At 32.6% G+C, this 22223-nt stretch overlaps 1 protein-coding gene across 2 annotated transcripts in view; it reads right to left on the reverse strand.

Annotated features, from left to right (window-relative positions):
* LOC110627115 (probable acyl-activating enzyme 16, chloroplastic) overlaps nt 1–21732 on the reverse strand; it is a 58058-nt gene extending 36326 nt beyond the window's left edge. Inside the window, exons 1-6 of one of the 2 annotated variants that reach the window (XM_021773366.2) lie at nt 21201–21732; nt 20937–21134; nt 17432–17546; nt 12199–12286; nt 9817–10034; nt 6356–6474 (exon numbers count right to left, since the gene is read on the reverse strand). In XM_021773366.2, the coding sequence (XP_021629058.1) occupies nt 6356–6474; nt 9817–10034; nt 12199–12286; nt 17432–17546; nt 20937–21134; nt 21201–21374 (912 nt within the window). In that variant the 5' untranslated portion in view covers nt 21375–21732. The remainder of the gene's footprint in view (nt 1–6355; nt 6475–9816; nt 10035–12198; nt 12287–17431; nt 17547–20936; nt 21135–21200) is intronic. The other variant, XM_021773358.2, reaches the window with a different exon arrangement.
* Between the last annotated feature and the right edge of the window lie 491 nt (nt 21733–22223).

Below are 22223 nucleotides of genomic sequence, written 5' to 3' on the forward strand. Positions count from 1 at the left end.
TGAGTTTGAATTCACCTCGAGCTCTTTTTGGAAAAAATCAAGATGTCAACCAGGAAATTATACAGTGGCATCGACGGTTAAGACACACATCCTTCTTTATTTTAAAGAAATTTTATCCTGATTTATTTTCCAAGGCTCAATGTGGTTCTTTAGTTTGTGATACTTGTGAGTATGCTAAACATACAAAAACCTCTTATTTCTCCAGTAACAATAGGAGTACGATCCCTTTTGTGGTCATCCATTATGACATTTGGAGACCTACTCAAATAATCTCACTATTTGGTAATCATTGGTCTGTTACTTTTATTGATTGTTGCACTTGTATGACTTGGGTTTAATTGATAAAGGCAAAGAGTGATGTTTTTCTTTGCTTTCAATCTTTTCACAAGATGGTTTGTACTTAATTTGATGCTAGGATAAAAGTTTTGAGAACTGATAATGGCACAGAATACATGGATGGACGTTTTTCTGCTTATTTGGAGTCTAACGGGATACTAAATCAAACTAGTTGTCCTTATACTAGTGCCTAAAATGGTGTTGCTGAAAGGAAAATAGGCACCTGTTAGAAGTAGCTAGATCTCTCCTTTTCACCATGGACCTTCCAAAAATCTATTGGGGAGATGCAGTCTTAATTGCAGCTAATCTCATTAATAGAATACCTCTCAAAACTCTTGCCTTTAAAAACCCTTTTGGAGGTGTTGCAAGAGAAAAATGTTTATACTGTTCCACCAAAGGTGTTTGGATGCACATGTTCTGTTCATATTAGGACAAGTGGGAAGCTTGATCCAAAGGCTCTTAAATGTGTGTTTGTTAGGTAATCTCCCATACAGAAGGGTTACAAATGTTATCACCCTCCATCTAGAAAATATTTTATCAGTATGGAGTTTAGAGAGACTAAACCTTACTTCAGTACTACCCCATCACCTCTTCAGGGGGAGTATAATGAGAGAGAAGAGATGATTCCTAGTCCTATAACTCTAGACCGTTTTACTCTAGATGAGACTACTATACTGGAAAGACTATTGGTGATCAGGAGACTACTATACTGGGAAGACTACTATACAGGAGAAACTATCGGTGACTAAATTGGGCGTTTGGATAAACTAGATTTAAGGATATACTCAAGAAAAGACAAACAGAAACAGAAAAAGCCATTGTGCAGCATACTCAGTGTCATGAATCTTCCTCTTCTCCATCTGGTGAGTCATTTCTAAACCTTGAGCCCATTGATTATCTAAATAAACCAATTGCTTAAAGAAAAAGAGTTAGGCTTTGCACAAACCTATAAAGCCTTTGCCTTACCTATTTTTTCTGTGTCTATCCCATAGGATTGGAAAGAAGCTTTCAAAGATTCTAATTGGAAGGGAGCAATGATTGAAGAAATGAAAGCATTGGCTAAAGATGAGACATGGGAGTTGATGTCTCTTCCACCTGAAAAAAAAAAAACAGTTGGTTGCAAATGGGTGTTCACTGTGAAACACAAAGCAGATGGATCAATTGAAAGATTCAAAGCCAGACTAATTGCTAAGGGATACACTCAAACCTATGAAATAGATTACCAGGAGACATTTGCCCCATGTTGCGAAAATGAACTCAATCAGAGTATTGCTATCTTGCACTGCCAATCTTGACAGGGACCTACAGCAATTTGATGTGAAAAATGCATTCTTTTATGGAGACTTGGAGGAGGAAGTGTATATAGAAATCCCTCATGGATTTGCTGATGAAATAACACAAGGAAAGGTGTGCAGGGTAAAAAAGGCTTTATATGGGTTGAAACACTCACTCAGAGCTTGGTTTGATCGATTCAGCAGAGCTATGATTTCCTTTGACTATCAACAGAGAAATGCTGACCATACTTTATTTAACAGACATCACAAAGGTAAAATTACTCTTCTCATAGTCTATGTTGATGACATAGTAATGATAGGGGATGACACTGATGAGACGACTCCGCTGAAAAAACTTTTGGCTCAGGAATTCGAAATTAAAGATTTAGAAAAACTACAGTATTTCCAGGGAATCAAGGTTGCCAGGTCAAAAATAGGCACTTGTTAGAAGTAGCCAGATCTCTCCTTTTCACTATGAATCTTCCAAAAACCTATTGGGGAGATGCAGTCTTAATCGCAGCTTATCCCATTAATAGAATGCCTCTCAAAACTCTTACCTTTAAAAACCCTTTAGAGGTGTTGCAAGAGAAAAATGTTTATACTGTTCCACCAAAGGTGTTTGGATGCACGTGTTTTGTTCATACTAGGATAGGTGGGAAGCTTGATCCAAAGGCTCTTAAATGTGTGTTTGTTAGGTAATCTCCCATACAGAAGGGTTACAAATTTTATCACCCTCCATCTAGAAAATATTTTATAAGTATGGATGTTACATTTAGAGAGACTAAACCTTACTTCAATACTACCCCATCACCTCTTCATGGGGAGGATAATGAGAGAGAAGAGATGATTCCTAGTCCTATAACTCTAGAACGTTTTGCTCTAGATGAGATTACTATATTGAGAAGACTATTGATGATCATGAAACTACTATACAGGAGAAACTATCGGTGACTAAATTGGGCGTTTGGATAAACCAGATTTAAGGAGATACTCAAGAAGAGACAAACCAGAAACAGAAAAAGCCATTGTGCAGCATACTCAATGTCATGAATCTTCCTCTTCTCCATCTGGTGAGTCATTTCTAAACCTTGAGCCCATTGATGATCTAAATAAACCAATTGCTTAAAGAAATAGAGTTAGGCCTTGCACAAACCTATAAAGCCTCTGCCTTATCTATTTTTTCTGTGTCTATCCCATAGGATTGGAAAGAAGCTCTCAAAGATTTTAATTGGAAGGGAGCAATTATTAAAGAAATGAAAGCATTGGCTAAAGATGAGACATGGGAGTTCATGTCTCTTCCACCTGAAAAAAAAAACAGTTGGTTTCAAATGGGTGTTCACTGTGAAACACAAAGCAGATGGAGCAATTGAAAGATTCAAAGCCAGACTATTTGCCAAGGGATACACTCAAACCTATGAAATGGATTATCAGGAGACATTTGCCCCTGTTATCAAAATGAACTCAATCAGAGTATTGTTATCTTGGACTGCCAATCTTGACTGGGACCTACAGCAATTTGATGTGAAAATGCATTCTTTTATGGAGACTTGGAGGAAGAAGTATATATGGAAATCCCTCCTGGATTTGCTGATGAAATAACACAAGTAAAGGTGTGCAGGCTAAAAAAGGCTTTATATGGGTTGAAACACTCACTCAGAGCTTGGTTTGATCGATTCAGCAGAGCTATGATTTCCTTTGACTATCAACAGATAAATGCTGACCATACTTTATTTATCAGACATCACAAAGGTAAAATTACTCTTCTCATAGTCTATGTTGATGACATAGTAATGACAGGGGATACACTAGAGAGACGACTCCGCTGAAAAAGCTTTTGGCTCAGGAATTCGAAATTAAAGATCTAGAAAAACTACAGTATTTCCAGGGAATCAAGGTTGCCAAGTCAAAGAAGGGAATCTTTATTTCTCAGAGAAAATATATTCTAGATCTTTTGGAAGAAACTAGTATGTTAGGTTATAAACCAGCAGATACTCCCATTGAAAGCAATTACAAGCTACAAGCAGGGATTGATGAATCAATGAACATTAGCAGATATCAGAGGTTGGTAGGCAGACTGATTTATCTTTTGCATACTCGAACAAACATAGCATATGCAGTCAGCTTAGTCAGTTAATTTATGCATGACCCTCGTGAGTCTCACATATTGAAGTCTGCTCTTAGAAAAGGTTTCTTATTCTCTAAACACGGTCATCTCCGCATACACACATTCACAGATTCAGATTGGGCTAGATCCCTTGATGATAGGAGTCGACTAGTGGTTATTGCACACTTATGCGAGGAAACCTTGTCACTTGGAGAAGCAAAAAAGCAAAGTGTTATTATTCGATCAAGTGCCGAGGCAGAATATAGAGCAAGGGCACAAGGTGTTTGTGAACTCCTGTGGTTGCAGAGATTGTTGGAGGAATTGAAACTATTGGTAAGGGACAAACTCCTCTTGTACTGTGACAACAAAGCTGCCATCAGTATAGCTCACAATCCGGTTCAACATGACCGAACAAAACACATAGAGATTGATCGACACTTCATTAAAGAGAAGTTAATAAATGGTGTCTTGAGATTAGATCATGTGACTTCCAATGAACAGCTAGCTGACATATTTATCAAAGGGCTCAACATCAAGACCTACCACACCTTGATTTGCAAGTTGGGCATGTGTGATATCTATGCACCAACTTGAGGGGGAGTGCTAACCAATATAGAAGGTTCCTAATTAGGAGAATTCAAATCTTTGGGATCCAAATTAGGCTTGATTATAGGGATTTTATTCTTATTGTAAATATTTCTATTTTAGGTTGATTCTTTATATAGAAATACTCAAATCTTGTAAAGATCAATTCAATTGGAATAGAATTAAAAATTTCTCCCAAAAATTCTTCAAATCTTAGTAGTGATACTCCATATAGTGTACTCTTTCTAAAAAAGTCATTGTTTCCATTAGAACCATGTATTTCTAGAAGTACTTGCTATGTTCAGAATGTTCGATCTCATGTGACTAAGCTTGACCCTAAAGCATTGAAGTGCATCTTCTTGGAATATTCGCGTCTTTAGAGAAGGTATCTGTATTATTCTCCAGACCTCGATAAATATTCGGTCTCAACTAATGTAGTCTTTTCCGAGACAATTCATATTCTCGTCTTTAGAGAAGGTATCTGTATTATTCTCCAGACCTCGATAAATACTCGGTCTCAACTGATGTAGTCTTTTCCGAGACAATTCCATTCTTTTCTGCAGCACCGCCATCTACCGATCAGGAGAAGGAAGATAAGTGGCTCATCTATAGGGTCATATCCGATAATGGGATCTCCACTAGTTTGTCTTCTTCTCCACAACCCACTGAAGAGGTTCCTTCCAGAACTCAACCTTCTGCCAAACCGCCTATGATTCAAGTTTACTCTAAAAGATCAATACCCAATGATACGTGTTCTGCACCAGAATCTTCTTTGCCATCGGATCCACCACCGAGTGACCTAAACCTCCAAATTAATCTTCGTAAAGGTAAACGACAATGTGAGTCCATCTATTCTATTACTTTCTATTTTATGATCACGAGTCTCCTTCTATCTCCTTCATTGCCTCTCTAGATTCCATTTTCTTACCTAAGACAGTTAAAGAGGCCCTAATCCATTCTGCATGGCATGATGCAACACTTGAGGAGATCAAGGCTCTAGATGATAATCATACTTGGGACCTCATGGATTTACCCTAAGGCAAGAAGGTCGTGGACTATAAATGCGTATTTGCCATCAAAGTCAATCTAGATGATTCCGTAGTGAGACTTAAGAGACGTCTTGTCACTAAAGGATATGCACAAACCTATGGTATTGACTATTCTGACACTTTCATGATTCCGTAGTGAGACTTAAGAGACGTCTTGTCACTAAAGGATATGCACAAACCTATGGTATTGACTATTCTGACACTTTCATGATTCCATAGTGAGACTTAAGAGACATCTTGTCACTAAAGGATATGCACAAACCTATGGTATTGACTATTCTGACACTTTCTCCCTTGTGGCCAAAATTACCTTAATTCGCTTGTTCATTTCTTTAACTGCTTCCCAGCATTGGCCTTTACACCAGCTTGATATCAAGAATGTCTTTCTACATGGCGACCTCAAATAGGGGGTGTATATGGAGCAACCATTATAGTTTGTTGCTCAGAAGGAGTATGGAAAAGTATGTCGTTTAAAGAAATCTTTGTATTGTTTGAAGCCAAGTCTCCGTACTTGGTTAGGCAAGTTCAGTAAAGTTATTCAAGTTTAGGTGTTTAAAAGTAATTTTTTTTAAAGTTTAGAGGTTTATTAGATAACGATTAAAGTTGATATATCTAATAGGCAAAATATTAAAGTATAAGCGTGCAAGTATGCATTTGGCTATTCTTAGATTCTTGTCTTTCAAAGAGATTAAGCACAATCAAGTTGCATAACTTAGCAAGGTCAATTCTATCATACTTAAGTTGTTCAGAATCTCGAGATCACAAACATAGATAGTCTAGAACCCAAACCATCAATTACGGAACAAGTAATTCTTTAGGCTTTAACTAATTGCAATGGCTACTCAATAAATACAGGTCATCAATGACAAAAAAATTGTTTTGCAATTTATGTTGCTTGATTCAATAATTTATGAATAGATTTAAGTGAACATGATAAAAGGAGACGCTAATAGTATAGTTTCATTGTTTGAACGAGTTAAAAGAAAAGAGAGCAACAATAAACAAACCTGATGCAACAAATTCTTGTGCGTAAGCATAACACCTTTAGGATTTCCAGTGGTTCCACTAGTATAAACAATTGTAGCAATATCATCTGAGTTGATTGTTTCATACATATAGTGTTGGCCTGCAATAACATTATTAGCTGAAAAGTTGCATTTCCTATTTTTTTTAATCATCAAAGAGAACCCATTTTCAATATTGATAATCAGATTGATACTATAAGAAAACACATTGATACTACAATAAAAAAACATTGATACTACATTAAAACAAAGCATTTTCCATCTATTCCTTCTATATTTAAGTTCAAAAATAATCAGTTCAGCTAGACACAAACAGCTGGTCTTTCCAAAGTACAAAGAACCCCAATTTTTTATTATTTACTTTCTCTAATAATCAAAATATGCACCAATAACAAATTCCATATGATTATTACCACATATAGACTGCTGCATGTCAAAATAGATCTTCTCATATTATCATTCAGACCAGAGTTCCAAATTTTTTATGGTAGATAACATCCTCAGTTCACAAAAAGTTCAAAATATACATGAGACAAGCAGATTAAAATATAAGCATGCTTAATTCTTTCATAACAATTTTGTGATTAGAACGAGTTCAAAGAAAATAATAACCATGTTAAATACTAAAAGTCTGATGATTGAAACATGTAAAGGAGCAAGACAAATATATCAAAGATCAAAATGATATGGTGTGTCTGAACTTAATTACAGTTCGAAACAGAGTGGAAACAGATAGGTAGATACAGTTCTCCTATCAGATATAATAAAGCAATACAAATTATCAAATAGACAATCCCCAAAAAAATCCTACACTTTTAAATTTGTTGCAAATTGCAATTACGCCATATATTATTTTTTTGCCTAACTAAACCCTAATTTTTAAAAGTTGTTCTAAATACATCCTAACATTACTTGTGCCATTAGAGAATTCTGACTTAACAGAATTGTTAAGTCACTCAACACGTCATCGCTATGTCATCATACCACGTCAGCAATTTTCAAGGTAGATGGATAATAATTTAAAAACTTAGAGTATAATTATTAATTTTTCTAAAAGAACATAGTTTAATTGGCAATAAAAAAAAAAAAAGAATAGAGTGAAATTATAACAAAACTAAAAAGACATTTTGTTTTAGCAATTATCTATCATATCAATCAAATCCTAACTTAATTTATCTCTTATTAATTTTTTTGAAATCCACACTAATTATTAGCATAATTTAGAAAAAATGTCTGCTATTGGCATTATAATTAAGAGTTAAAAAGAACAGCTTAGAAAACCATCCTGAAAAAAGTTTAGAAAAAAATTTTTGTTTTATTATTTTAACATTCTTAAAACTAAATCTTGTTAAATATTATTTTAAATTGATTTTAGTATTTCATAAATAATATATTTAATAAAGTTTTTTTTCTTAACAATAGTTTTAGAAGTAATATTAAATAGTAAGCATATCAGACGAATTCAAAAAATTTTGATTGAGAATGATTTTAGTCGAAATAACATTAAGACAAATTGTTATTCTAAAATTTGATAAAAATTTCAAGAAAATGAATAATATAAAAAATCATTTTAAATGCAATCAATAGTGAAAAGGGTGATCTCGCAATTTTATTCGTCTCCAATGATACAAGCGACGGTAGGGTGCATCTGATCAAATATCAAAAGGATTCGTTGGCAAAAAAAATATATGGGATTGAATTGCAATAAAAGTAAAGGGTAGGGTTTTTTTTTTTTTTGCGATTAACTTTAAACTTTACTGATATGGCAAGCTGATGTGGCGGGTGATATGTCGAGTAATATGACAATTCCGTTAATTTCTAACGGCATAAATAATAAATAATAGTAGAATGCATTTGAACCAACTTTAAAAAATTAAAATTTAATTGACAAAAAAAAAATACTTTTGAGTGTAATTGCAACAAACTTAAGAAGGTTTTTTTCTGGCGATTGTCTCATTATCAAATGTAATACACTATCCTTATTAGTTCTTACCTATTTGAATGGACAACGTATTATCGAATGGCTAATGCAACAAGATTCCTGAGGTCATGCTTATTCAGTTGTGGATATAACAACTAGCAAGGAGAATTCTGGAATCGAGATAATAACAAGATAGATATAACTATCATATCCTCCCTGACAGTCCTTTCTTAGATGACCACCAACCATCTCATAGAAGTTTTAAGTATCCTAAATCAACAAATACTTTTTGTTTCTGAACTATTGATATCTTGCATTTCCCAGTCAAATCTTAATATACTATCAATTTTAGTTATTTTGCTAGTTTCTTTAAAAAAGGCCAAAATGTATCATTTTTTCCTTGACCGAATTAAAAAAACAAATTTCTATTACATCTATGACCTTCAATTTCAAGCCATTACACCCTTACATTTTTATTTCATCTTTTGCATTCTTCAGGCTATACTTTTGCAACCAATACGCAGTGATTTTATTTGCTTATCAATAAATAATGGATAAATACAAGACTTTATATATCTTTGTCTCAACCTAAATGTGATCATTTATGCTTACTATTCATTAATGAGTTAGCATATCGTGCAATGATTATAAAACCTAAAAGTTAGATTGCAACAAGTCAAATTTATGTGCTAAGCATTTAATGAGATAAATAATACAACAGCTCAAGAACATTGCAGTTTGCGCACAATATGCCAACATTGCAGTACTGAAAGCACAATTTCAAACCTTGCCATGTACGCATATTTGAAAGCTATAATTACACTGAAAGAAGAGCATCGTGCTCTAATCTAATTTTTCCATTACATAAATATTCACAGTTTAACGCCTACAAAGAGAAGTTTATTGCTTTATCTACAAGTGTACTAGTAGTTGCTCCAAAGTAATTAGAATATAATTGACTACATAGAATAATCTACAAATAAATAAAGGTTTTTTTGTGTGTGAACTGTGAAGCCCATTCAAGACTTGAAGAAGACTATTTACCTAAATTGGGAAAACAAAAACTACAATTATTAGAAGTTCAAAAAAGCTAACAGGAAGCAAGCCACCAAACTCGAGTGATACAGCTAGTGAACAAACCTTATGAGGTACTTCTTTTCCAATTCCAGCCAATGACCCAAAAGCACCAATGCTTAGAACTATGACAAAATAACATTATCAATTGTTGTGCCTGTTATGTTTTAGCCACTGAGTTTTCTCAAATACTAATTATTTCCAAATTTAGTTACATCAATACTAATTATTTCCAAAACTATGCAACTAATAACATTATTAAAAGAACATTTTTCACAAAGCTTCATACAAGTAATTTATGATTTGATTTACATATTAACAAATTAAGACAAACTTTTTGTAGAGTGATTGGGTGTAAATGATAGATTTAACAAAAGGGAAGAAAAGGTGTCCTAGAGGGAGATTCAAAAAATATAAAATGAATATTTGACACATCAAACCAACTTACTAGCATTATCAGAGTCAAATAAAGATCTCCGGCTCTCGCGTCCCAAGTCTATAATTTCTTTGTAATTAAAAACAGATGTGCCATCCACTGCATTGATAGCTAGGTCTAGGCATGATTTGTCTCCCCAAAGTAGAATAATAAATCTGATAACTGCCTGGGAAGAAAATGTTTTTTCAATCCGATTGAACAATTCAGGATTGTCCACAACAATTGCAACACTGTAGGGACAAGAATGGAAAAAATCAGTAATGTTACGAATGCTATTACACATTGAAGGCAAAAGAACTCCAAGAAAGTCTATTACTACAGAAGCAATCCACAAACATCCCCTTCTATCTTATATCGGACATGTAAAGATTTAGTTAATGCTCTATCATAGGTCAATGAGAATATGAGATCAAACAAATAACCTATTATGATAATAAAATTATTGCACTCAGAGATAAGAGTATAGCCTAAATACAAAGACCTCCCCAACAACTAAAACATAATAAAAACTTTATAAATCAATTCTATATATTTTTAAATTTCATTTTCCTATTTTATAGTTTACTTGTCTAATTAAAATTGTCAAATTGTGACATTTTATATTAATATATTTTGACCTTTTAATTTAACTCGCTATCATTTTTTATTATTAATTATTTGATCAAATTTAAAAGGGAGTTTCATATCTAAGATCTACCCATTATCTCTAAATAAAAATAAATTGTTCTATTAAAAAGCATATCTCCAATTAGCTCAATGATAATTCTGTATCTTATCAAAATATTGCCCTTGTGATAATAAATATTTTTAGTTCATTATAAAAATTATAATTTTCTAGTTCAAGTAAATAATTGCTACTCTAAACTCAAATCTTAAAACAACAATCTGTTATGGTCCAGGTCACGGATTGCATCACGGGATGATTGATAGAAAAGAAGCTCATTAGAGAGAACTCTTAACACCTCAAACTCATTATTAAGAGAGTTCTAAATCTCAATTGTGTTTGTAATTTTTCTACTCATTTTATTAAATAAAAATAAATTTCTTATATGGTGGAGGGAGGTTCATACAATCACAGGACTTCTAATAAAAATAGAAGACTAATACAAATAATTATATAGATAATAAATTATTAAAATAAAATAATCAAAATCTAATAACAAACTAATAAAATAAGATAATAGAGATAAGAAAATAATAGATAAACATAAATCTATTTATTATGGATTTAGTCTATCCATTATCCATAACACATCTTTTTAGTATTGCAATAATACTTTGACTATTAAGCTTAATTATAAATTAAAAAAATTTTAAAACTAAAAAAATTATAATTTTCAAGTTCTAGTCAAAATTAGTATTCTAGACCCTTAGGACAATAATTTTCTTAGTGTTATAAAAACATTTAAAATTATTTATTAAGCTTAAATTATAAATTTAAAAAATTCAATAACCAAAAAACTATTGTCCACTTATTTGGTACAAACATAACATTTACACAAATGACTATAGCCACTAATTCATAAATAGACTAGCAATGACAAACCAAATAAAACACTAAAAGAAAAGCTTATTAGATACTAAGTGACACAATCAAGAAAAACAAAATGTATTATGATGATTTAATTTTTCATAATCAAATTAGGAATTTTAGGCAGTTTATATTTATTTAAGATTTCAATAATAATAATATATACATTTGTAAATATATCTCCTGCTAATTTTATGAAAAGAAATTTAAAATTTCATTGCAAATTATGTACTTATATAAATAATTTAATATGATAATTTAAAATATTAATTTAATATGAAAAATTAATTACCTAGAATACCCATATTTCAATTTAATTTTAACTAGGTAACCTCTATGTTGATTGGCTAAGAAACAATAATAACTTATTATTATTTAAAAATTTAAAATTTAATTGTTTAAAATTGGTTTTCTATTTAAATTCAAATTCTTTTTTCTCTATAATTTATATTTAATTATATAATTGTGGGATTTATATAAATTTAAATTCTTAGTTGTGCTTGTATTTGAATTCTACTTAAGAAAATTTTATTATAATATAATTTGAAATAGAACTTTATAAAACAATAACTAAATCATAAAATCTTTTTTTTTTAAAAAATCATTACTTCATGCTTCTTTAAAAAAGTTGATCAATTTTTTAATAAAATTAACTAAATAAAAAGAAGTCCCTTAGCTAACATAAGATTGGGATTACCATATACATAAAGCTAAAAATCAAAAGGCTTTCATCAGAAATATTGTCAACTACCAATAATTTATTTGAAATAGTAAAACAAACTCCTTAATTATCTATTTTAGATATCACAAATACGAGTAAATATGAAAAATGAATAAAACGAAAAGGAAACCACTATCCTAACCTTTCAGAGTGATTATATATTTGTAATAGCTCTTCTACTGAAGATCTTGATCCCCTTACTGTATTAATTGCTCCTATAGCCATCAGACCTAAGAGAAATAGGCATTTAATGCTTTCAAACTCCAACAACTTAAATACAAATATGATGAATAACAAATGAGAAGTATGACAAAATAACATATAAGGATATTATTTTTATTTGAAAGTATGAGGCAAAATAACAAAGAATGTTAGTTTAAATGTACATCATGGATATAGTAAAACTTAGCAAATTCAGCACATACTTAACTACTTGATATTTTGGTTTTGTTTTATGAAATGAAAATCATTAATTGCCACATGGAACATGGAAAGCTAGCCCATGGTTGTTGTTGACAAATGACAAGTCTAATTGGTGATTTACTAGTTCTAAAAGATACATACAAAGATTAAATATTTCCTAAATTCTTTGGGTTCAAGAAAATTGAAGTGAATCAACGCTCTCTTGGCAAAAAGTATGGCTAAAGTTTCACTTCCTGCTAAAGTTTTGCTTGCTCTTTTCATTGAAAAAAAAAAAAAGAAACAAAACAAAAAGAGTTACACTTATTAAAAGGCAGTACAAGAGCCTTTTCATCGTGAGCTTAACATAAAATTAGATAAGAATATAGATTATAAACTCATTAACCTTCTTACTTGACCTTCTAACAACTCAACGGAATTGATAGAAAATCATGAATCTAGGAGTATGGAGCATTAAAGAGGCAAACCTCCATGCTAAATTGGGCTTGAATGGGTTCCTCAACGCCAAAATAGCCTAAGACATTTTTGTTTGGTTTACCAACTCTTCTATGCCCTTTATAATTCTCATGGCCTGTTGATATGGGATTTTGTTCCCAAATAATCACCTCTAGTGCAACTAGGTTAGTCTCAAGCTTCACGAGTCCAATAGTCATTTGCCATTAGAGGGGCTGGCCCATCTGACTTGGATGTGGCTTATTTTGGTTCTACCCTCACGATTTAGCTTCTTGACTAGATGATCAATCCACCTGAGTCTAGCTAATAATGGCTTAGCTCGTAGGTCTAGCTTCTTAAGGCTTAACCTGTCATGCTTTCAAGTCTCGAATCTATGACTATTGGGCTTCACCACTATAATACCATGATGCGATCATAGGAATCACTGGCTTAAGAGTGTGAATTAATAAACAAGCGAACCTTCATGTTAAATTGAGCTTGAAACTGGGATCTCCATCACCAAAATGGCCTAAGCCTTCTAGGTTTGTTTTCTAAACACTCATATGCCCTTTATAATCCTCATGCATTGCCAATGTGGGATTTTCTTGATTCTTAACATCTTCAACGTTCCAAAAATTCTGGGGTAAAAAATACTAAACGTTTGGTCCCCGGTTTTTATTACTTATTACTATTTAGTTCCTGAATTTTGAAAATTGAACAATTCAATTCCTAAATTTTACTTGCATCAAAATTTATAAGTCCTCTTCCATCCAAAGAAATTCAAATTTTGCATTAGTCAAATAATTTACCGTTGGTTTAAAAAGAAAGAATATTTTTAATGACTAAAATATCTTCCCCCCATTGTCTCCCTCCCCCTCTGCATTTTTCTTTTCTTTTCTCCCTTGTTTCTTTTCCCTATATCTCCCTTTCCCTTTCACAAGATAACTTTTACAAAAATCAAATCAACAAATTAAATCTAAGGAGATAACAAATTTAAATCAACATCTTATAGGCCCAATCAACCATCCACACATGCCAGAAAACACCAAACACATTCAATGATTTCATCTAGGTTAATCCTTCTTCCTCCATCCTATTCTACCATAGAACAACCTTCCCTTCATGCTTCTAAACACATTCATATATCTATTTATTTTCTTGTATTTGAGTACATACTCGAGTGCCAAAGCAAAGAAGCTTGACTTACAAGATCATGCTTCATCCTCTCAAGTCCACAAAAACCTAAGATCCATATTTCCACACCATCCACACCTATGAGAAGGAAACCACCACCCAACATCAATGCTAGGAAAGGGAAGTTGACAACGGTTGGGTTTTTGCAAGTACCCGGTCCAACCGAACCCTATTGTCATAAGAAAGTAATTGTGCGTAGATATTATGAATATTAACTTGATCACAATGCATAAATGATCCCGAATCTCCAACTTACCGCAAAGGACAGTAAGCCAATTGTAGATCCTGAAATGTATAGGAGATCGGCTAGTAAGCTAAATTATTTGACAATGACTCATCCAAATATTACATATTCAATTAGTATAGTCAGTCAGTTTATGTCCTCTCTTATTGTTGCTCACTGGGAAGTTTTGGAACAGATGTTATGTTATTTGAAAGGAGCTCCAAGGTATGGCCTTTTCTATGATAATCATGAACATTCCAATATTGAATACTTTTCTAATGCAGATTGGCTAGAATCAAAAGCTGATGGGAGATCAACAATAAGATATTGTGCCTTTGTGAGAAGCAACTTGGTGTCATAGAGAAGTAATAAGCAAAATGTGGTCTCCCATTTTATGCTAAATGAAAACATTAAGCAATGGCACAAGTTGTATGTGAAGTAATGTGGGTACAACAACTATTGGAAGAGGTTGGTTTTAATATGTCATTGCCTGCTAAATTGTGGTGTCAAGCAGCTATCCATATTGCTTATAATCCGGTCTTTCATAAGAGGATGAAACATATAGAAATATCATTTTATTTGTAAAGAGGATCCAATAAAAAATAATCTCAATGGGACATGTTTTGGAGAACAATTAGGAGATATCTTTACTAAAACTTTAAACAAGACTCGGGTTGCTATATTTGAAACAAGTTGAGCATGATTAATATCTATGCTCCAACTTGATGAAAAGTGTCATAGAAAGTAAATGTGTGAAGATATGTATATCAGCTTGATCATAGTACTTGATTATTGGAATAAATTTTTCTTTTCTAATTAGAGCTCTTGTATATAAATATGTAATATTTTCTATAATAAAATACATAACTACAATATTCTACACCTATTATGACAAACTTGGGTATATAATCGGGTTTAAATAGGCTAAGATTTAGATAATAATACCCGTGTTGGGATTGGTTCAGGTTCAAGTTTTATGTGCTAATTATCCATTGCTTGAACCCGTTTGTATAAATAACTCAATAAATATAGTTATGTTTCTACAATATTATTATAGTTTCCAACACATATTATATATTAAATAAGTAGAATTTGAATATCTTATTTAATGATTAAATTTTTAAAAAAATTAATTTTTTAAAATACATTTTATATAAATAACTTAAGTTTTATAAAATTAAATATTTTTCGGATAAATAATAGAGTTTGGGATAGGTTCAAGTAATCTAAGGTAAATTTTTTAATTGGATTTGGGACAGGTTTAGGTATTCAATATATTAAACGGGCTAGGGTTAGGGTTTGGGTTAGGGTTTGGGTTCAAATAGGGTACTTTCATGGGTGCAGTATCTGCTACCATCCCAAATGTCAAAGCATGCTATTTGAGAGAGTCCAACACTGTTATGACACATAGCAGGAGAAGAGCCATACCATCATCAATGAAAAGGAGCCCAATGCTACCGCTGTTCACAATCTGAAAGAAGCCATATCCAGAGACTCTTTAATAGGCAATCTATAAGGGTCAACCATGAGTTACCTCCCTTCTACCCCAACAAGAGGATTGGGATGTTGCTTGAATTACTGAATATTGTTTTATTCTTGTTCATTTCTTTCATGATCCATGTCTGGATTTGTTGATTAGTTACTGAAATTGTAGATAAAGTGACAAAGAGGAAGAACAAGGAAAACATTGCTCCTTTTCTTAATTTTTTGCTATACTTGTTGAAAGAACTTGTTTCTATAATTAAAGAAAGAGAAATTTGTTGCTAGAGAATTATTCATTAATTTTTTACTATAATTGTTGATTTGTTAGGTAATTGCTAAAATTGTTGGAAACTTCTTATTATTTTATTGCAATCATATAATTTTTTGATTTTGTTCACATTAGAATTGTTCTTGAACTATTTTTCAGAATAGAAAGTGACTAAGAGAGAGGAGAGAGGGAGGAAGTAGTGAAGGAGAAGAGAAGACAAATTGGAGCTATAATCTCTAATTTGGATCAAATATTTTAATAGCTAATTTTAATTGAACAAAGGGTATATTGATCTTTTTGTCTAAACTAACAACAAAATATATAAAGGACTCTAATTTTGATGGAAGCAAATATCAAAGAATAAAATGTTCAATTTTCAAAATACATAAACCAAATAATAACAATTTACAAAACCTAGGAACAAAATGGTGAATTTCAACAAAAAAAAAAAAACCATGCCTTCAAAAATGCATTTTCGAATGTTAGATGCAATAACAGATGAAGTTATTGGATTCATGTTCCTTTTGTAAAGAGGTCAAGTGTAAACGTATACAAGAAATATAAAAAGAAGAGGCCATGATTAGTGTATTTTCTTTGCTCCAATATCATCAACACAGGAGACTATTGACCAAAAACAATTCCAATATGAGACCCTCCACCATCCATGAAACAATCCGGCCCAAACTGACCCAAATAACTTTTAAACCCACTTTTCACTTGGCCCAAAATGGTTAATCCAAGTTATTTAATAGTTTTGTGCTAGCTATTATATACAATTCTGATTTGCTGTAAACCGCCGATATTGGACACGGTACAAGCAAGCAGCTGAACCTTACACTCTCCCCTGCTAATTTTGCAATGTCCTCGTCGCAACTGAATCGGATACAATTGCTAAGTCAGGATCGGACCCTCGGGTATTGTGGTTTGCTAGTAACTCAGGCGGCTCCACCTCGTCTCACACGGGTAGCCCTTTCCTTGCAGATCCACTAGCTCTGCACAATTTGTCTGACCCAGAGCGGCTCTGACACTAATTGAAACAGCCTGGTCCAAGCTTACCCAAATAACTTTTGGACCTACTTTTCATTTGGCCCAAAATAGTTAACCCAAGTTATTTAATAGTTTCTGCTAGCTATTATATACAATTCCGATTTGCTGTAAACCGCCAATGTTGGACACGGTACAAGCAAGCAACTGAATCTTACAATCCATACTTAAGTAAGGAACTAACATAGGCTCAAATAATTTTGCTTACTAACTCAAACAAATGCACATACACAAGAGAGGAAGAATATTACAAGGCAAGAGAAAGGCTTAACAAGTATTTAAGAATCGATTATGATTGAAACTTCAGTGTACCTTGATCTGCTACAAGCCACCGACAAGAATTATCAGCAAAAAGAGCAAGTTTCTCATTGGGCTTTACTCCAATAACTCTTAAACCTTCAGAAAAATGTAAAATTTCTTGCTCCAACTGCAATTTTCAAGGGAAAAGATCTTATGAGTCAATAAAACTACAACATAACTTGCTTTCTTCAAAATGAAACACAAAAGCTTCGAAGGATGAAACCACACCCAATGAAAAAAAGGGTAGATTTCATTGGTGGTTCTTGAATTTAGAGTGCTGTAACAGTATTGTCCCTAAACTTTGATTTGTAACATAAAACTCTATGAACTTTAACTTAGTTAATATAAAACTCCTTGTAACTTGTAATAGCCAGTTTTCAAGTTATAATATGATAAAATTACTTAAATACCCTTTGCCTACTTTCTTCTTCACCTTCTCAAATACTCTCCCTCAATCTCCTTCTCCTCCATTATCAATCAATCTTGCAGAAGGCAAGTAGCTAAAAATAAAGACAATCAAAAGCTCATAAATTAAGAGTACATAAAGAATTTTGAGAGGAATTTTTAATTCTATTCCAATTGAATTGATCTTTACAAGGTTTGAGTATTTACACACAAAAAATCAACCTAAATTAAGAATATTTACAGTAAAAATAAAATTCCTATAATCAAACCTAATTAGGATCCCTATAATCAAACCTAATTGGGATTCCAAATATTTGAATCCTCCTAATTAAAAACTTTCTATGTTGGTCAACAGTACAAATAATAGGAAAAAAATATTCACTTTCTTTAGGATCTGGTTATCATTCATGCTCTTGAGTGACCCTCCATTCCCATCAAGTGATTACCCAACTATGAGAAGCAACCTGGGCATATCCATTCCAAAGCAAAATGATAAAAAGGGTAGATTATAAATTTTAGTAGATCAATCATGATCTCCAAATCTAATTCCTTGGATTATGTCTCCACTTAACAATAATTTTTTAAATGTATTTCTTTGCTTTGAAAAAATGGGTTACAACATAAGCAAATGAATCTTGGAAATTTTTACCCACTATCACCAATGCAAATGCATATGAAGAAGCCTATTCAAATTTCCTCTCACCATTGCATACATTACCTAAAGCAAATATAGGCTACTGGGTTGATTGGGTCCGAGTTGAGACAAGTGAGTCTCCTATCTATCATGGCTTAATATTGGGAGAATGTCTATAAGAGAAGTATTAGAAAGGAAACACCACCATTACCATATGTGTGGTGAGAATAGAGAATAGAGGTCTGTAATGGGAGATTAAGCTTAGTCGTGATGCTTGCAAAATGGCAATGGAGTTCTGACAACAAAGAGATGGGTGAGGCTCTGCTTCAACCATGGGGATAGGAAAGAGATAGATGAAGGGTATATAAGTCTTTATATTTTTTTTATTAATATAAAATATACTAAATTCAATTTTTAACTAATAAACTAGTTGTAACAGGTCACAAGGACTTTTACATTAGCTAAATTAAAGTTCAGAGAGTTTTATGTTACAAATTAAAGTTTAAGGACGATGTTGTTACAATAACACCCCAAATTCAGGGATAGTCAATGAAATTTACCCTGAAAAAAAAAGTCTAGCTAATAAAAATGAACCAAATGAATAGCCAAACACATTAAAATTACTTCAAAATTAGTTTGTTATTTATGCATTAGGAAAATAGACTAAACAACGTACTTTACAAAAGAATCAACTTATTATCAATCAAAACTAAAATTCAATGGAAAGAACATGCTATTTGTTTACCTCCTTTGTAAACATAGAAAAAGAATTGGCCACCTGGTGAAGATTGAACATAGAGAAAGATTTAGGGCGCTTACAACATTGATATTGTTTCTCGGTTTTTTGTCTTCTTTAAAGCATAAAACAGTCTAGTATTAGTTTTTAACTAAATGCGCTTTTTTTTTTTTTCTCCTTTATTTTTCCCCTTTCCTTCACCAATTCTTCTCGCATGTAATTAAACACCAACTATTTTTCTTATATTCACCAGCAAAATCAATCCAATATTGGGTATCTTTTTCTTTGTTGAAAATAGCTGATGAGTGAAAATGACTCTTGTCTATTAGGACGAGAGAGCGAGAGAGAGAGAGAGAGAGAGAGAGGATAACAACAGCAGGTGAGAGATATCAGTTGGAAGATGCCAACCATGCAGCTTACAAAGAGCAACAGATGCAACGGTAGGAATCTGGGAGGGAAAGTGAATGGTGTTTAGAAAGAAAAAAAATTAAGATAGTAAGAAATGCAAAGAAGGAAACCATTTTTTCAGGTTTCTTCTTTTCCTGTTTTTGTTTCTAAAAATTAAAATGCTTTTGAGAAAAGAGTAAAGGTTTTTTTCATATAGAAAAATAAATAAAAAAAATGAAAGGTTACAGAACGCGCACTTTAGTAACTCATTTTCATAACAGTATGATTGCTGAAAAGATCATATAAGGTCACTTATTTCTCGCCTCCAATCATTAAATTAAAATAATCCTGTTACTTCATTTTCATTTTCTAAGTCTTAATGGTAAAAAGTGAACACAAAGCAACTTCAATAGCCATATTAATGAGCATAGCTTCCTAGACTGTGAAGCATAAACTTTAGTTTAGTGTTAACTGATACTGTTCACAGTTCCTTAAATGCTGCCAACTGCACCTATAATATGTTTTCTTATGCTATTTTTCTGCCTAGTTATTCTTGGTTACAAAGTATGGTTATCTGGATTCATGCTCTCAAACAAACCCAAAACTTTTTTAACACTCAGCTCTGCAGGCTGTCCTACATCAAAGTGATAGCCAAATGCTTCTATTTTCTTCATTTCCACGTTCATTTGTATTTGTTTCGGATAACAAGTTGGCAACAAATAATTCATGTTCCAGATGTTGGTATTTTTTATTTTTCTTCTCTTCAGCTGCTTCTACAACGGGATTGGGAAAAAACACACTACTGCCATTAAATGGTAAATTTTGTTAATGACTCCCAGAAAGTTATTTTGTTTCTTACACACAATTTTTCAAAACAAAATCACAATTTTCACATGCCCAGATACATCATACAATACAATGACAGAAAAGCAGACAATTGGGCCACATTAATTATTGCCAAGTAAGAGATACTGTATCCATATCAAAGCGCCCATCCATAATTGTGCCTGCATAATCCCTTTTCTTTTCTTTCTTTTGTAGGGGACAAGTATTCATGCCCATTAAGCCATTAAAAAACTATGTAGCAATAGCATCTCCAAATGCATAAAAATGTTCCCAAAAAGAATCATATAATTACCTGGCAAATTCTATCACCAACTCATGTACAGTAAGAATTTAATCTACTTGAAGGCACAATCAATCCCTCATGTGAAAAAGGAAAAAGGAATAAAGTATTTCAGTCTGAAATAATCTACTTCCTACACATGTTCCTCAATCAAAATTTAAATATAAAAGAAAATCCAGCCAAAAAGCAAGTAAACAAGCAAGTCAGAAACATATAGAACAGAACTAACCTCTTTGTAAGTCATTTTTGTAGGCGGATCATGATAAGGATCCACCAGTGCAACCCGATCACCATATTTCTCGGCAGAAGTTCTCCAAATGTCAGGAACTGCCCTCCACTCATCAGAGGCCAAGGCAACATTGCTTTGGCTTGTAAGCAATGTCTTTTCTAAGCAAGGCGAACACCTTCTTACCTTATTTTCCTCTGTCTACCAAATCAATCCCAATTATTTCAATTCCCAACGAAAGAAAGCATTAAAAATTCTAATATTCACCTTAGATTCGCCACAAACTCGAAATCGACCAATCGAAGAGGGCCTGTCGCATTTTCTAAGCAAAAACCTATTGTAATTCTTGAAATTATACAAGACACATGGAACGTGAGCGTGTCGACGATCACAAGAGATGGAATAGATAAGATTGGCAGTTGCCGCCGAACCGATCGCCATTCTATTTGCGGAACAAGAAGAAGAAGGTGGAGAAATTGTAGTTAACGGATTAAGCAACGCACCAACTCACATACTTGAAACATGTGCACACAGTGATGCTTTTATGAGCAGAGAGCAGGAGAGAAAGCGAGAGGGACGACGTTAACAAGAAAGGAAGGACGATGACCTTTGGCTTTTTTTTTTCAAATTAAAAAGTCCGTGATTTCATTTGTATCACCGATGCTCCAGTCGGCAAATCAATCAATGATACGTTTGAAATTCCTGAAGAGAGAAAATAGCTGCCAACTGCCAAGTCCCCACTCATTACTTTATGAAAGATTCCCCGTTTGACAGGTACTGGCAGGGCAGGTGGGGGGCGAGCTGGCCTCTCAAAAGAGAGACATATTAATATTAATAATGGCTGAATTTAGCCGCTAAGAGTGAGGGCTAAATGTATTAATTTTTCATTTTCAATGTAAATTTATTTTTTAATCATTCGTCATTATTTATTATGATTTTAAAATGTAAAATATGTTGTGATTAGTTTTTTTTTATTTATATTTATTTAATCTTTTAATTATAATTTAAAAATAAATTTTAATATTTTTATTTTTAGTACATAAAAATGTGATGGAATGTCGGTTATTTCTCATTAAGAAATTTAATTAAAAATATTTTAATTTCAATTTTAAATGTATTAGTGAAATTCAAATTCACTGGGTAGTAGTTGACCCTGTTGACCTATGACCTTTATTTTCTCCTACGCCTCAACTTTAGCATGGGAAATCCAAATGGATAGAAGTCCAAATAGCTCTCAAAGTTTAGATAAACTCATTTTGACCTTTTCTATCAAATTAAATTTTCAACTTT

This window comes from Manihot esculenta, chromosome 1, assembly GCF_001659605.2.
Source record: "Manihot esculenta cultivar AM560-2 chromosome 1, M.esculenta_v8, whole genome shotgun sequence".
Lineage (NCBI taxonomy): Eukaryota > Viridiplantae > Streptophyta > Magnoliopsida > Malpighiales > Euphorbiaceae > Manihot > Manihot esculenta.